We start from the raw sequence: 17,894 nt of genomic DNA, 5'->3' as shown, positions 1-17,894 counted from the left end.
CCTAAACAAGCATCTCCTATGCCTGTGGATGCTACAAAAAGATGTTTCCAACCCACAAGATGGAGCGGGGGGCACAAATTCCCTGGATTTCATGGCTCCCCTGATTTGTACAGAAAGAGACAATAGGACAACATGTCTTTGACTGAGTGATGTCCTAAATGACAAAACGAGACTATAAAACACAGAATCAGTCTCTGTTTTCTGCTGGATCAGCACATTCTTTCTATTATTGCAGTTATTGTTGTGTTTGAATACCTAATTAATTACAACAGTAAATGCTGGCTTCTTTAATCACAGCATCAGCTGTCCTGATCAATCTTAATAATATGGAATCTGTACTATGGCACCCATGAATTTTAATCTACATAAATTTCTTAAGACCTGTCGCAAGCTTGTTGTACAAAATGATATACTTATGGATATAGATTAGGGCTGTAGAGAGTGATTTAAATTGGATTTAAGGAGAAGGTGAATAGAACCCTCCCACTCATTTATTTATTTATTTTAATCCTGGACTTCACATAGATTTGTCGTGCTATCATTATTTTATTTCCCCCCCACCCTGACTGAGCAGCGCTAGCTCCATTTGATCACCCTGCACCCTGCCTCCGCCCTCCCAGAGGCTGCAGTGACAGGTCCAGGGAGAGGTGTAAGATATCCCTGGGACTGTGAGGGAAATGAATAGGTGGGGCAGAGCACAAAGCTGTGGATCCAGGTGATAACATGTTTTTGTAGATTAGCGAAGGGAGCAGTGCTGGAAAATAGGGTGAAATAGGTGAAATAAAGCATGACTCCCAGGAAAAGCAGTCAATGAAAAGAAGGGTTTCGAGGGTATATCATATAGGTGGAAGGTTTGCTGACTCCTTCTACCACAGTAAAATCCTAGGGTGTGTAGGGGCCCAAAATTTGCCAGAATTTTGAGAGAAAAAAATCCCTTTTTTGTCTCTCATAGAAACTGGGGCCTTCTGCTTCCAGGTAGTAACCAGCATTGTTTTTCCCCACCACCTCCACTGGCTTCAGTGCAGTTCCTCCTGATTTCATCCCTGAGCATCACAGCAGACTCCAGCCCTCTGTCCTACAACCATTTTCACCTGGAGCACCCACATAACAGCTCAGCTGCAGGTACCATCTCAGGAGGGATTCCTTATAGAACATCCCTTAAACTAATTTTATTTATTTTTAACAGTGTGCTTCTTACTGCCACCTCCATCCTTTCATTCTTAGACAAAAGCTAAATGTGGGGTCTAACACTAGCTGAATGCTCCTTTAAAAAGTTGGACTTCAATCTAGAGTTTTATCAGTAGTAAGAAAGCTTCCTGGTGTTAATTTTAAAGCACTGGTATTTCGTGCTGACTTGGGAAATCATCCCTGGTTTTTGGCATCAGGCAGAGGATTCAGAAAGTGACATTAACAGATCTACTTTCTTTGAAGGACTTGGGAGTCATTTCTTGACTTCCGCCTAATGAATAAGTGCTGCCTTCATTAAATTTATATTTATCGCCATATAGTAGGTCATTGGCTTGTTTTATGTCTCCAGGTTTATGGAAGGTTATCTGCCATGGTCACCTTGTGGCATCTTGGCCAGGATTGTCTTGCAAAGAGACAATAGTATCTGAGCAGAATTTTTCCCGTGGAGATATAGAAATTATCAAATTAATATAGAGGCAATGTCCAGGGATAAGGCTCTTGCCCTGAGCTGCCAAATGAAGTTACTATTAGCATCTGTTTTCACAGTACACCTTTAGTTTGCCCTGGCAAGGCCAGATCCTCAGCTTCTGTAAAGCAGCATGGCTACACTAGCTGCAGTGGGGCTGATGTGACTGATACTTGTCCTCTGGCCTCTCGGGAGCCTCTCTGCTTTTTTTCACTTCACCAGCTGATTCCCGTTTAATCATGTTACATAACATTTAATCACTTAAATGTCTGTATATTGGTCATAAGATCTTCATGAATATGACAACAAGGAAAGCTATTTCAAATGGTATCTATGGGCAAATTTGTACATATAGTCACTAGCACATTTGAGGTCTTTTGCTGATGTCACGACATAAACATGCACTTGTTCTGGTGCAAAAGCCCTTGTAGGTTCTTTATGATAGTCTCATTCCTCATCTAGTGTCCCCTACATCCCCATAGGTCTTACCTGGCCTTACTTAGCTATTTACCTTCTGGATCATGGTGGACTTGAACCCCAGCACAGACAGCATGCAGAGGAACTGTCTCCAGCCCTGCATGCCCATGTTGTCTATGAAATGAGCACAATTATTGGGAGTGCCTGTGAGGGGACAAGTTGCAGGAACAGGGGTGTGGCATTATTATGCATGTTTGCATGGATGTTAGTTCGGTTTGTTTTTTTGACAGTGTGTAACCATTATCAGAATTCAGTGGTCACTCTCTTGAAAAGGATACTTGAAAATTTCAGAACTATTCATAAAGAGTTGAAAGAAAGGCTCAAGATGCAGAAAGCTTCCCCATCTCTGAATTTCATCCATCATTTTCTAGGGATATCAGATCCATTAGTTGTTGTAACACTAACTTCAACTAATATTTGCAGTAACAGAGAAGACTTGTCAGCTGGATGGGGAGAAGGGGTGGCAGAGACAGGGTAAATCTACCTTAGAGGAGCATGATAATATTACGTTATGTGCATCTTACCGAAGAGTAAAGCAACCTTCCCTCCTGGTCTCCTGCTGAGACACAAAAACAATTTACATCTCCCCACCACTGTGAATTTTAGCATGCGGCACACTCCAGCCTACAGTTACAAACAACCCTGGGGCAGGTTGGCTCTGGATCGTGAGCCCCTCGTACATTTGAGCCCTTCCTGAACTTCACACTGGTCATTAGTATGTAGGAGGGCTGTCACTTTGATGAACACAGCATGGCCACAACTTCCTCAAATGTCTAATCAGTGTTTTGAGATTTCTGGATCAATACCAACCGTTGGCTTCATCCATACTACAGCTGGGAGAACAGGCGGTTATGCCCTTCACTAAGTTTAATTCATCTGGCACAGCGAGTGGCAGCATGAGGTTATGCTCATGGATGCCCAAGCTACTCTGGCTTCATGCCAGGGTACCCAGCCAGCCCTGGAGCCTGTGTCCCTGCATCTTCCTAGGCCATGTTGGCCAGCATGGGCACATCCACTGTATTGAAGTCACATCTTCATTTGCTGAGTAAACACGCCTTCGGAGCTAAGGAAGATGAATTTTTCAGTGAGCAAAGGTCATCACTTTTATTTTTAAGAACACCCAGGTTCTTAAACAACACCAAGTAGGTGGTGAATCACCACAACTGCCTTTCCCAGATGGCCAAGGTAGGGTATGAGGCTCTGAATAAAAGAGAGCACTGAACTGGGGGTTGCTGCCTCCCCATGGGGTCTGGTGCTACAGCCCAGAGGTGCTTTTGCCTTGCTCCTTTTCAAGAGCATCCAGGGACTCTTGGGCCATTGTTGCAGTCCTGAGTGTCAGACCAGCCACAAACACCTTGCATCTTCTTTACCTGTGAGTAAATGATTCCCAGCTTGGATCAAAGCTGACTGAAATCAAGGGTTGAGTTATCCCATTGACTTGCATGTGCTGAGAGCCAGGAGGAAATTCTCTCTGTAATCTGGGGCACAAAACAGTCTCTTGAGAAAGAAACTCCCAGTTAGATACTCCCCTTGCTGCAAGTCCTGAAGGCTCAGGGAAATAATGAACTCTAAAAGCTTTGTGTGGGAGGGAAAAAGGCTGCATTTAAATGCCTGTTGTTCCAAAACCCTTTAAATAAAGCATTTGCCGAGTTTTAATATTTAATCTTAAAGGTGAACGGTGATTTTCAGCACATATTACCTACACTGAATGGCTTACTTATGATGGGCAGAGTATGGCTCTGAAGAGAGACAAGATATCCTCACATGGGGTAAGGAGAGCAGCTCCCCAGTGAGCTGGGAGGTCCCATTCAGTTTCTAGCACTAGCACAAAGACAACAACTGTCTCAGGACATCATCTTCGTCATCCAGATGGTGTGATGCTTCTGGAGCTGCTTACACCCATTCTCCCTGAGAAAGTGATCAACCCCACCACGATTTAATCCATTTTAAAGGTCTAAGCCCAGAGCTGGGTCCAGGGAAAGATGTTTAATTGTGAGAAAGAATTTATTCTGATCCAAACCAAAATCAGTAGAAGTATCAGGTTCCCAAAAGGAAAGGCAAAGCCTGCACTCTCAGGCCTGAGAAGCCAGAGGTAAAATAGCTTCTTTGGAGGATTTTGTCATTGTAGCACCCTGTGGGCAGGATACAGACTCAGGTATAGATGGGAGAGTGGGCAGTTTCCATGCATGCCCAACTAAGGCAAGGAAGAAAGAAAAGGCCCACAGTTGGATAGGTACAACTCCATGTATCAACAAAGAGGCAGTCATTGCTAATTGCCAGCATGTCAGAGAAGGAAACAACATGCCCAAGTCCAGCCTCAACTTTAACAGTGTCTTTCTGCATGGCCTGCAGATTGAGCAATGTCAGCACAGACACCTTGGAAGAAATGTTCACCAGCCATACTGCTGTAATGCCCCAGGACATCAGCTAGGTGCTCTGCACCAGCCTGTAAGCCCCAGCAGCCCAGTTTGGGGGCTGGTGTCTCATCCTACACTATGCCCTCCTGGGAAGCTGATTTTTGGTTTCTGACAGGTGTGACCTTCTGCTCCAGCTAGGCTAACCCAGGGCAGAGAAAGGAAATGCCGAGTGTATCTCCTGAGCAGCAAAGAGAATTTCTTTTTCTAGCTCAATAAGCAGATGGGTACCACCAAGAAAGGGCAGTTACCTTTGGGGCAGACACAGTAGATCATCTCCTTTCCTTCAGAGTGCAAGACCATAATTCTCTTATAAAGATTTGCTCCCTCTACCACGTCTCCTTTCTCACCTTGCTCAGGATGTGCCTTCTATTTGATGGCACATGGTCTGTTTGGGGGGGTCCAAGTTATTAAGATCCTTTCTCCCATGGGAGCGCAGGAACTGGTGTATCACTCAGCCTTTCATAACCATTCAGTTTTCTTCTGGAGCAATATGCTCAACAGCCTGTTTTTAGTGGAAAACAGGTTTGAACAGAGGTTAAAAAGAATAGACTTTGGTCACTTCCTTCTTCAAGAAGGGAGGAGTAAGTGGAAAACAGATTTTATACTTTGCAAGCATTTCCTCCAGTTTCCTGCAGCATCTAAACTTTAAAAATACAGCGTTACATCCCCACTATGCCTTCCACTGATCTCCAGAGGTTTTAAGGAATTCTCCTCGTGCCCCTTTTCAAGGGGTGCAAATCTTTACAGTAATTCAGTGCTTTTCCATTCCACATGCATACTGTGGGGCCTGCCAAAGGTCCCACCTGCCAAAGCAATTCAACCAGCCAACTTCCAGCCTAAGACTACAATCCCACCTGTTTCTTCCTGTGACTACCCCGATGATCCAGTAATACCCATAATCAACAGGAGCCTCCAAGACTTAGCCAGCTAATTGAGTTTCTCCCCTCCAATTTTGGTCTTACCATTCATCTTTGCACTTGGGGAGATAAATGTACTAGGAGACCTTACAAGCTGCCATCATTATCAATGGTAATCTTTGCCATTAAGGATCAAATCTGTAATTGCATCTGTAACACAGCACTTTGTCCATGTTCCCCGGGTCCATAGCACTCATGTTTGCCACTGCATCATGCACTTTGGCATGTAGCCAGTCTCTCTCCTTGGCTAGGTCAACAGCACCAGCAGATTTCCTTCCAAGAGGTCCCCATCAGGTGCACCCTCCAAGCCCTTTCCTCCAGCTACACCTCTGCTCTTGTAGGAGGGAAGAAGGTGGGAAGGAGGGGGAAAGCAGCAGTTCCCTAAGGGATCATCCTAAAAGTATGAAGCTGGAGGGACTGAATAAATGTAGAACTATGCAGCATGAATAAATATAAATTAAACTCATAACAAGAAGTGAAATATTAGGGCCAAGGTGACATTTGGACTGGAGGTTCAGCCAAGCTTTGCTTTAAATATTTTATTGCTGCAGATAAAGAAAGAGCTTATCCAACACGTTTCACTCTCTCTCTCTCTTGCTCTCTCTTTCTCTCCCTATCAACCAAAGGGGAAAGGGAAAAAAAAATCTTAAATAGCTTTGGTTGTATTTGAGCTAGACTTCAAAGTTTCACAAAAATAAACAGTTTTAGGGGGAGGAATGCACACTTGTAAAGAGGAAAAAATGCACTTTGAAGCCAGCTAGGGATTGCATGCTTTACACAGAGATCCACAGCATCCTCCTGGAGCAGACAAGTGGTGTCCCCCTCGCCTCCAAGCAGCCTCTCCTCCCCGTGCAGGGGGCTGCCTGGCAGCAGCATGGTCCTTCAAAGGGATGTCAGGGTAGAAAGAGCCAGTGCTCTCTTCCCCTTCCTCCTTCTATGCCCCTGTTGTTTTCTGCTCTGATTGAAAGTTTCATGCGCTTGTAGCCATCACTGAGATCTGAGTGTGCACAGCACCTAGTACAGCGTCAGTCCTGGCTTAAGATGAGGGCTTTTTGGGGGTTGATTGCTGCAGCGCCAAAAATCTGTATGAGTAGAGGTGGTCTCTATAATTTAAACTTAGGAAAGGAGAGGATAAGTTTGTCTGCCTTCTGCTCTGAAGTCGCTCAGGGCAGCTGGGGGACTGTTATCATAGGGGGTCTGCACCACACTGTCTGTAGGGCGAGCAAGCTGCTTCTCCTCTGGAACCTTCAGCCTCTGGGTTTGTCTGTCCCACATCACCCATCGATGAGGGAAGAGAAAGGGGGACCATCTGTCATGTTTTAATCCCTTAATTCCTTCTCTCTCTTCTGTCTCCACAGCACAGAGCCCCACTGCAGCAGATCCCTTGCAGCAAGCCTACGCTGGAGTGCAGCAGTACGCAGGTCGTTAGTATTAACACTTTCTCCCAATAAACCTTTCTCTTCTCTAAAGCCTTTAATCTCTGAACACACCTAAGGGGGCTGGGGGAAGGGAGGTATTTGCTGAGACAGGAACACCAGGGCCACAGATCCTCAGATTAAATTTGCATTACTCATGAAAACAAAGACCCAGGGTCTTCTTCCCCTAAGGAGGCAATCTTCAACCATAAAATACCAGGGAAAGGCTCCCACTGACCTGTACCTTGGTGCAGCTTCATTGACAGGACCGGGTCGGGTCTCCTTAGCACAATGAACAAGTAGAAAATCAGGACACTTGGTTTGGGGGCCACTTTCTGTAGCAACAAAATTGGGTGTTTCCTGAGTGCTGTGGTGTGTAGGGGAGATGGGCAGTCAGACCCTGCTGTGCCTGGCAGGGTTTGGGATGTCTGCACATCCCCATGTTGTAGGGTATGTCTATGCTTTGCAGGTTGGCCATGCGTGAGACACCTCAGCACTGGTTAGCTCTGGTGTGGCTGGAGGTGCAGCTGCTGAAGCGGGGGCTACCACACTCACCCCAAAAGCTATCGTCTCTGCAGTCAGCCTTAACACCATATCCCAGCTAGTTACTCTGAGGCCTGCTTAGAAGCTGCAGACGTACTCCTGGTTCCTCAGCAGCTTCTTCACAACTTCCAGTGGGTCAGCTTCTGCTGACTCTCACGTTGCCCTGTACATGGAGCTGCTCCTTTGCAGCTGATGGACTGACACCAGCCAAAGTGACTTGGTGCAGATCATGACCCTGCCGTGTTCAGCCTCCCCTTGCGAGGTGTCCATGGCCAATGTTGCGAGGAAGCTGCCACCCCAAAGTCATTATTTCCTGTGGTAACTGGAGCAATCATGGGCTCCCGCTGAGGAATGGCTATTATCTCATGTCAGCACTGTATCTGGAAACTTAATTTAATTCTCCATGTAGGGGTTCATTTGCCAGTGTTTTAGTTATTGTCATTTATTGCTTGTGAGGTTTGATAGATGGGAAGCAGCTCAACCCTTTGAGCTGTTAATTAACCCCTCTGTACACACATGGCCCCTATCCCCCTCTCTCTGGGCTCACAGGCGACCCATACTCTGTATTTTTAGCAGCAAGGCACATCATCTACCATCTGTGGTACTGAATGGCTCCCCTTGTCTGCTTGGTGGGGGAGCTGAGGTGGGGAAAATTGTTTAATTGGCGCACACTGTTTCCACTGTGTCTGTGTGAAAGAGAAAGTGTCTGTAGACATGAAAGGATATATATATCTAAGAGTGTATGCACGAGTGTGCCTATACAGGGTGTGTGCATATGAAGGTTACAGTAAGAGAGAGGAAATACGTGTGAACTATTACTATGAGCATGTGAATTAGTCAGAGTGCAAAAGAGATTACACAGGGAAACGTGCATGGGTGCTGCACATGACTGCCAACATGGGCATCAATGTGCTGAGCTCGTCAGTGAGCGTGCTTGTGGTACCATCAGGGATGGTTACGCATCTCTGGTGGGGGAGATCTTAGTGGAGACCCCCGTTTAGACCACGTGGCTGTCCTCAGTGCTACTGTTAGGATGTTGAAGGGAGGTTGGGTCTTCAGGGCCAAGTGCCACCACCTGGAGCACCACTGTGATGTTTCTACTGCATCTCAGGCTGTATGAGGTGGTTAAAATACAGGGAGAAAGTCCACCTTCAGCTTGGTGTGATTGTTTGGTGTGAAAGCTCCATGCTTCCCAGCACTGAAATCTGTCCTTTCTTCTCTCCCTTTCTCTCCCCTATAGCTGCTTATCCTGCTGCTTATGGCCAGATTAGCCAAGCATTCCCACAGCCATCTCCCATGATCCCACAGCAACAGAGAGAAGGTGAGTGAATGGCCTGTTCGTGCTGGACCCAGCATGCCATCCCCACCACATTGGTTCCCCTTCTCACATACCTAGAGAACATCCATTAAACGCCCCATTGCTTCGAATCCCTGGTCCACTGACTCTTTTCTCAATTTCCATATGTGGCATCATTGGCACTAACTATAATATGCATGAACATCCTTGTGGGGAATAGCTGCTGAGATCTATCTTCTCAGCCCCCAGGGACAGGAACACGCTGTTTTGCATGGGCCATGGAAAGGCCTGGTAGCAAAGTAGGCAATAACATCCAGTGGGGGTTTTTAAAGACAGCCAACAAGAATGTGGATCAAAACCACAACTGCATTGGAATAAAGAATTTAATAGGAAACAAAGCACTGGTGGCCCTTCATTAGAAGCCAGTAATGTCATTTCAGAGACCTGCTATTTAGTGGAGCTGATAGAGTCCTTTTAGCCTCCCTCAATAATCAGGAAACAGAAATCAGCCATTTTAGAGTGCAATATCTGTATCAGGGTGAGATGAATCATGTAACAAAGGTACCTATTTATTTCTTTACATTGACTGTGAGAGGAGCCAGGGTTAAGTAGTCTATAGGACAGGCAGCACTGGAGACATGAAAAGTAAGGAGAGGTGAATCTACCCTTATTGCATGTAAATGTTTTGGGAGATAGAATCATAGAATCATAGAATCATAGAATATCCCCAGTTGGAAGGGACCCATAAGGATCATCAAGTCCAACTCCTGGCACCGCACAGGTCTACCCAAAAGTTTAGACCATGTGACTAAGTGCACAGTCCAAACGCTTCTTAAATTCAGACAGGCTTGGTGCAGTGACTACTTCCCTGGGGAGCCTGTTCCAGTGTGCGACCACCCTCTCGGTGAAGAACCTCTTCCTGATGTCTAGCCTAAACTTCCCCTGCCTCAGCTTAACACCATTCCCGCGAGACCTATCACTGGTGATAATGGAGAATAGGTCACCTGCCTCTCCACTCCCCCTCGCGAGGAAGCTGTAGACTGCGATGAGGTCCCCCCTCAGCCTCCTCTTCTCCAGGCTGAACAGGCCAAGTGACCTCAGCTGCTCCTCATATGTCTTCCCCTCTAGGCCCTCCACCATCTTCGTCGCCCTCCTCTGGACACTCTCCAACAGTTTCATGTCCTTTTTGTACTGTGGTGCCCAGAACTGCACACAGTACTCGAGGTGAGGCCGCACCAGCGCAGAGTAGAGAGGGACAGTCACTTCCCTCAACTGACTAGCAATGCAGTGCTTGATGCATCCCAGGATATGGTTGGCCCTCCTGGCTGCCAGGGTACACTGCTGGCTCATATTCAACTTGCTATCCACCACAACCCCCAGATCCCTCTTTGCGGGGCTGCTCTCCAGCGTCTCGTCGCCCAGTCTGTACGTATAGCCAGGGTTGCCCCCTCCCAGGTGCAGGACCCGGCACTTGCTCTTCTTAAACTTCATGTGGTTGGTGATCGCCCAGCTCTCCAATCTGTCCAGATCTCTCTGCAAGGCCTTTCCACCCTCAGCCGAGTCCACAACTCCTCCAAGTTTGGCGTTGTCAGCAAATTTGCTCAAAACACCTTCTAGTCCTACATCCAAATCATTTATAAAAACATCATTTATAAAAACATTGAAGAGAATATATCCATGTCAGGTAATGCTTTGCACCCAAAGGGTTGCCTGAATGAAGAGAGGAGTCCCTCATGTTTCCTTTACATGGGGAAGACTAGAAGAGGAGACTGCTTGCCTAAGTGACGCATTTAAGTTAGATGCTTCAGCCTAGTATAGAGACCCTCATTTTAAAATTTATATTTCAGCTGTTATCCTCTATTAGGTCACTGATTCAGGTATATTCTATGTTATAAGTGCTATTATATATATATTATAACATTTAATATTTTAATATAGTGTAACAGAGTGAAATGAATCAAGATTATATTATCAAACTAAAACATTCTGATGGCCTAGAATTACTTTGAGGGAGAAATCTCATTCTGTGAGAAAATTGGAAATGTTGGCATTTCGATCTAATTTGGAATTATTTTTTTTCCCATGTCAGAATTTCCTGGGGAACATTAATTTTGTTAATGAGCCAGCCCTACCACAACAATAACATAGATGATCACAGTGTTAATAACGATACTAACTCTCAGCTCCTGTATCCTGGTTGGATAACAAGCCCAGAGCTGCTTGGCTGCTGCATCATTCCCATAGAGATTAGTCATTGCTTCCACATGAGTGCTGAGGCTGCTGGCAGCGGATGGGGTGCATAGGGTGGAACAGATCCAAAATGATCAAAGGTAGAGACGACAACAATCAAAGGTAGAGGTGAAGTCTTGATTCAGACTATGTCAACCAAGCAAAACTTGGGGGTAATTTCAAATTTGTATGGTATTACTCATCTTGACATAGTTTCTGAAACTCAGAAACACACATTAAAATAAAGTGATGCAGGCTTGTGACTCCTGCACTCAAACATGCTGAGGACTTGAATAGCAAGTAGATGCAGAAGAGGCAATGAAGTTACAGCCTCTGAGTGTTTGCTGTAGAGGTGAGGTGTATATGCCACTTACTGTGCATCCAACCAAAGGGCTGCAAAAATTCATACAACCTTATGGCACAGCTCATTTTTAGTTACTGTTGGAAGAGCTCTCTGGTCATAGGCTCTCCTTATGACACTGATTCACAGTGCTGGGGATGCAATCACAGATAGCTAATCTCAGCTCAGGTATGTGGAGTTTACTCATGTAGACAGTGGACACCCAGGATAGGTTGGGACGGCTGCTGTCCCCAAGCCAAGTAATTATCAACAATCTGGAGGGTGAGGAGCATGGGCAGAGCAATGACTTAGCAGCTCAGGTCCAACCAACCCAAATAAACAGGGACCCACAGCAGATCTCTTTGCCGTGTGTTCCAGTGCTCCCACGTACAAGTGTTTCCAACATGGTTTGCCTGTAATATAAAAAATATTCATAAACTGTGCGTTTCTCTACAACTTTTCTTTCCCTTTGTCTGAACCAAGACTATCTGTGCTTCTAGTGTATTAATGAGCAGAAATATCTGTTACTTAAAGCAATAAAACCTAAATCCATGGAAGGTGTCAGGGTAGAAATGAACCTTGATTCTCTTTTCATAAAGTGTCTCAAGGGTTAGATTTTGAGCTGATTTACAGCCCTTTCAAAAACCAAAGTGAAGTGCTTAGTAAAGAATTTTAGTACTGTATTCAGCCCTGAACTGCCAAGTTTACTGATCTCCAATAATCCATTAACTCAGTCCAAAACAAGACCTTTCTCTTGACAGTTAGAGTTTTCACTGAGGTTTTGCCATACCAACAGGGATCTTGCTCCAGTGATCCTGATCCCTTCTAAACTCATTGGCTACGTGCACTGAGAAATAACTTAGCTCTTCAGAGCATTCTGAGCTGAACAACTCTTGCATTCAGTTTCTCGAAAATATACATATATGTAAAAAGCAGTGGCCATACACATAACTGTGTGGTCTACCATGGACTGCCTAGATTAGCTTGACTAGGAATAAAGGAAAAACAAAATAGAAGGGCTGAGAGAGAGCTTGTTTTGTGAATTCTTTACCAAGGAATCTAACTGTGATAGGTAACTTACGGACAGATGGAGTTAACGAGAAATTTCTTGTTAAATTCTAATAGCATAATTTTCATATGTGAGAATGATAAAACATCAAACTACCCCAGGTTGTTTCTCAGTAGCAGGTGGAGTTTTCAGCATTGGAAATTAGCAAAAATCTTCTGTAGTTGGGAATGGAGTGAGTTTGGCCTTGAATATCTGAGTCAGTATGGGAAGCCACAGCATGGGTTTCACAGCCACATTTCAGAGCAGAACTGGGCTTTGAGGATGGTCTCTCCTCTTTCAGTTCCTCCTGGTCTCTTCCTCTCAGTCTCCGAGCACTGTGAGTGAGACAAAGCTGAGCTCAAGGTGAGCTAAGGGTTGTTTTTTCCTTAAGCCCAACCTCTAAGCCTGGTGTTGAAGAAATTGCATGCCTTCTGATCTGCCTTATGCCTTAGTAGGTGTTTCTCAGCACATGCAGGCAGAATCCCTACTCATGCACAACACGTCCAAGACCCCAGGAAATGCAGCTGGCATTTTTGAAAGAATTTTCCAGTTTTACAGAGCAAACTGCTGGCTCTGGTGATGTCAGTGGGAATTTTGCCACTAATTGCAGCAAAGCCAAAATTTTACCCATTCTATAATAATGTGGATCTCAAATCCCACAGCAGAAGTGCTCTGGGGCACGTTCAAATGAAGAAATGAATTTTTCCCTGCTATTCTGGACCATGGTCTTCTCCTGGGCAGAATTTTCTCAACCCTAACAGACACCTAAGGGGGGGGTCGGTGTTTGTTTAACACTTTCAGACTTTCATATCTAGTTTATTATGCCAGTAACTGCACGTTGCATCTAACTGGACTGCAGCAAGGACTGGGGAAGGGATAGTTGCTTAGTTGGGAGACTGAGGAGGAGGCAGACAGGAGGTGAGGGGAAGAATGAAAAGCTTGGCATGAAATAGGGGAACCTGATTGTGGGCCACTGAGGTTCAAAAGTAATTTAGTTAAGCAGATGAGTGGGTGCCTAATTAGTTAATTATCCCACCATCCCACTATCCCCTCCATTTGGAAGAAACCCTGTCACCATCTTCATGACCTCTAGGAAATGCACAAGATGCAAAGGATCAGATGTTCCTTTGTGACAGTCCTTTTAGCAAATTAGTGGGGAAAATTGTGCTTAGCAAATATTCATTAGGGCTTCATTTTCCATTAATCCAAAAGGAAATGTGGAGAGCCTGTGACTTCAATCACGCTGAGGCCCAGGAATTTTAATGAGCTTTAAATGGGCATCTGTCAGAATCCTGACTTCGACGTACTTCTCCTGCCAGCCGGGGGGATGAGTAATGGCTAATAAAAGGTGGGAGCATCTAGGCTAACTCCTCTCCCTAACAGGAAAGGCAAAGTTGTAATTTACTGTGTTATGACACCGTAATTATGCCTTGATGAAGAAAAGGAGCGTATTAAGAAACCCTTTACTTCCCCACACTGTGCCCCAGCCATAAATGGGGGAAAACTGGCTCAGTCAGGTCACAGGGTTGTAGGCACAGAGACCGGGTGGGAGGAGTATTACCTGGTATTCCTTCCACCCTTCCTATTTCTCTCTGTCCTCTTACTGTCACAACAAGGAACATGCACTAATTCCCCTTCATCTTGACCCCCCTGAGCAAACCAGAGCTGGAGTTACCTTTGGAGGTCAGTGCAAAGCTGGGCAGCAGCTGGAAGTACCCTTGGAAATAATCCCAAGAAAAAAAACAATCCCAGCCTCCTGAAATTATACAGGTTTCTGCTGGTGGACACTGCAAGTGGTTTAAATGCTTTTTTTTTTTCCCAACAAAACCACTTCGACACAAATGTTCCCTCTGGATTTTTACTCAATGTATTTATACACTATACTTAAAAGTCACATTGATAAGCTTCATTCTAAGCCAGAGGCAGATTCTCCCTCTTCTACCCCAAAATTCGATTCCAACAGAACATGTTCTGAGTCTGAACTTTAACAAAACTGCATATTCCAATGAAAGACTCCTCTCTGGATATTTTTCCAAGCACCCTCTGAAGTCTGTAACCCTTTGAAGTTCGTTACAGCACTGAGGCAAAAAAAAAAAAAAAAGGCAATTTCTGTCCTGATGTCTAGTATTTTGGATTTGAATCCATCTATCATCTCTTTTGAAGAACCCTGTAGAACTGGGGGGGGCGTGACCAAACTGTCCAGATTTGGGGGAGTCTTTGGGCTGAGTCAATCTGGGGAGGCTGAATGTAAAATTCTAAAACCAAAATAAGCCTGGGGGTTTCTTCATCTCTTCCTACTTGTTATCACAGTCCTCCCACAGACATGAGAAAGATAATGAAACTTCTGTGTGCAGACATTGAGAAGAGGCAAGGGTTAGTGGTGGTCACCTAATACTCTACAGATTAAATGACATTATGGGGAACAAAGAAAAACTATGATCTGCATCTTTCATTCTTTTTGCTCTTATTCCTCCATTCTCTCTTTCCATGACCACATGTGCTCTTGCATTCCTCTGTCTCTAGGTTTTATCCTGGTGTTTATCCTGGGAAGGTTAGCATAACCTCTGGGTGGCTTTCTGAACTCCCGGTCTTCTGCTTTCTTTGTTCCTCTGAAAGTGTTTTGAAGACCAATATAGGAGAATAGGGAAGGGTCATTAGGACAGATGCCACATTGCTAGGCATACAGTTTTCCAAAGAGGATAAAATGGTAAAAATAAACAGATGAGCCAAGAAAACCTGTGAAAACACATCCCACAGCCACTCTTTCCCAGCTGAGGAAAGTCAGACATGCAGAGGAACAAAGGGAGGCCTTTCTCCAAGACCCATTAATGCAGTCTGGGCTCTGCAGACTGCTTCCTTGCAGTGACCCTTCAGCTGTCAGAGAGAGGGGACACCAAAGTAAATCTCCACCATGTGCTTCTCATATCCTATTAATTTCCATTCATGGCTCTTTTTTTCTCTTGACAGGACCAGAGGGCTGTAACCTGTTTATCTACCATCTGCCCCAGGAGTTTGGGGATGTTGAGCTGATGCAGATGTTCCTGCCTTTCGGTAATGTCATCTCCTCGAAAGTGTTTGTGGATCGGGCGACAAACCAAAGTAAATGCTTTGGTGGGTAAAGATAACAAAACAATTAGATTCATCCAGGAAAGGGCTTTCTCTGAATACTTCACCTTTCAAACTGCTTTCTTTCTGCTTAAGCTTTATGATTTCTCTTGATTTACTCCTGTTGATACTTTCCCCTTCCCTCTTTCTCTCCTAATTGTCTCATGCTCAGAATTGTGTGCTCTGCTTAGAAGTGAAGGTTGGCATCTCACTGGCAGCTGGGTGCTGCAGTTGCTGCTGGTGGGGTGGAAAACACCCCCCCTTGGAAGGGGAGGTGGGGAGGGTGCAGAAAAGACTAAAGCACCTGGAGCAAAATGGAGGGGGCCAGGGAGTAGGTGAACTGCTGATGGAGTCAGCAGTGGGAATTTCTGTACCCAAGGGAAAGGAAAAACAGGTTGTGGAGTTGAAGGGAGGACAGAGCTTGAGGGACAGCTCTCTAGCGTGTGTGATGCATTAAACTGCAAAGGGCTAAGGGCTGAACACCATCAGCTGAAATCCTGGTCTTCTGCAGGGATGGCTGCTCAGCAGACTGCAGGCAGCCGTGCTCTGAGCCCGCCAGACCTGAGCCAGCACCACGGCATGTACAAATAGCCCCAGCTAACCCTGTGCCTCAGCCAACAAGCCATGCTAAGAGGCTGGGTCTGAAAGCAACGCTGTGCTCACACAGCTCCAGGCCCAACTCCACCAGCTGGAGCATGAGCAGAACACAGCTTCAGCTGCATGTTGGCCACCAGGCAGGGACACCCCAAGGTGCACCCACAAAGGGAGGGTTCAGCCTGCCATCAGTGGTGTGCTGATGTGTGCGTGATGTCTCAGTGGGATCCCCCTGTTCGCAAAGGTGCTGCTGTGAAAGGTCCCTTCTGGCAGCCCCAGAAAGGTCCCATCCCACTTGGTGGATGGGGGATCTCCTCTCACCCGCCGCTGGAATGTGCAGTTTCTGGTTCTCCACCACCCAGTGCTCTTTGCAAACTTTCTCTGAGAACTGCAACGGGACAAACTATTGCTTTTCTTTTCCTGTTACTTGCATCTGATCTGGACTCTGTCTCTCAGGCAAACTTCCAGAGTTAAGACTTGCTGGAATTTCATTTGATTTTAAAGTCACTCTCAGTCTCCACACTATGCTTCCCTCCCATGTTGCCTTCCCCATTCCCTTCATGGACAGCCCACCTCCCAAAACTCTTACCTCATTCCTTGCTAGCTATGGTGCATGACAGACAGTACTTCCAAGAGATTGTGCCCCTTCTCTGTGCACAGTTTCTCCTGCCCATTCACAGAGGGTCTGAACAGGCTGCTTTTTGATTGAAAAAGCTTTGCTCCCTAGTGTGAGGGGATACAGCAATCCCTTCACCAGTAGTCATGGGATTGCTGCACTCTCGAGCATTAGAGAACAAAAGAGTTTGTTAAGAAGAACTTGGGAAGTTCAAATGAGAAATTTAGAGCTTTAACCGTATAAAAGCTCATAACAAAATAAGCAGACCAGCAAAGCTCTAGGTAACATCGAACACTAATGCTCCAAGGATATCAACAAGTGGACCTTTGGCAGTGAAACTGCTATTCCTATCATAAATAATATTTAGGGGAGTACTGAGCTTGTCTCCCCTTATACAGGCAAGGGGGAAGGGCAAAGGTAAATGGAGAAGAAACGAGGTGGGAGCCAAGTCCAGTAAGGAAGAGTATCTTCTGGATAGAGATTCACCTCATATCCTCCTGTCTCAAAGGTTCTTTGGCTGTAAGGCTTAATGAGGGTAATAGCACATATCTAGCTTGCGGGGCAGGGTTATGGGGCTGGCTTTGTTGCTGTTTCCAAGGTACTGTGAGGTTGTGGCTGATAGCTGAGCAGGGGTTGAGGGATCTTAGCAGAAATTTTTCTTATTGTGAGTCTTACTGGAAGAACCTAAACCACAGCTTGTTTGATGCAGTAACCTCCGACACCAATGGTAGGGTATTCCAGCCTGAAGGCAGGAAGGTGCACTTTGGATGTGTAAACTCAGGCAAGCAAAAGCAGGAACTAGAGAATGCTGATGGATTTTAGTCACCTTACATTATCTTCTGAGACACCAATATCCAGTCAGTTTTGGGTTCCAGGCATCAAGCCCCAGTTTTCTCTGACTTCAGCTAAGTTTCCCATAGAGCTGAGTGCCTGATGTGACTGTTGGTTTCAGACACTTACACTGCCATGTACACCTCCTCCACAAGGACAGAAATAGCAGACATACAGGTAGCTAATTATCACAAGTATGTCACACTGCTCTTCAAAACTTCCCACCCCACTGACCTTCAACTTCAGAGCAATGTAAAAATGTGGACATTATTATAGATAATCAGGCCTTTCATTTGTTGTGCTAAGTCCACTGAAGTTGGCACTGATTATAATTCTTTGTTCAGAAACTCAGCTTTTTTAAAAAAGGAAAGATTACTTTTTCCTAAAGGAAAAGAAGGATTTTTGTTAACT

The 17,894-nt window shown here is 45.4% G+C and overlaps 1 protein-coding gene across 1 annotated transcript in view; it reads left to right on the top strand.

The window, feature by feature from the left end:
* The window catches only part of LOC308184987 (CUGBP Elav-like family member 4), a gene marked incomplete at its 5' end in the record, with an annotated part of 97,671 nt that overhangs the window by 60,160 nt on the left and 19,617 nt on the right, over positions 1–17,894 (top strand). The window contains 3 exons of the mRNA XM_080572531.1: positions 6,824–6,889; positions 8,664–8,744; positions 15,305–15,388. Of these exons, the coding sequence (XP_080428657.1) occupies positions 6,824–6,889; positions 8,664–8,744; positions 15,305–15,388 (231 nt within the window). The remainder of the gene's footprint in view (positions 1–6,823; positions 6,890–8,663; positions 8,745–15,304; positions 15,389–17,894) is intronic.

The sequence above is a fragment of the Anser brachyrhynchus genome, assembly GCF_964034855.1.
Source record: "Anser brachyrhynchus genome assembly, chromosome: W".
In the NCBI taxonomy this organism is placed as follows: Eukaryota; Metazoa; Chordata; class Aves; order Anseriformes; family Anatidae; genus Anser; species Anser brachyrhynchus.
The sequence above is the reverse complement of the archived record's forward strand: the minus strand, read 5'-3'. Positions and strand labels throughout refer to the sequence as shown.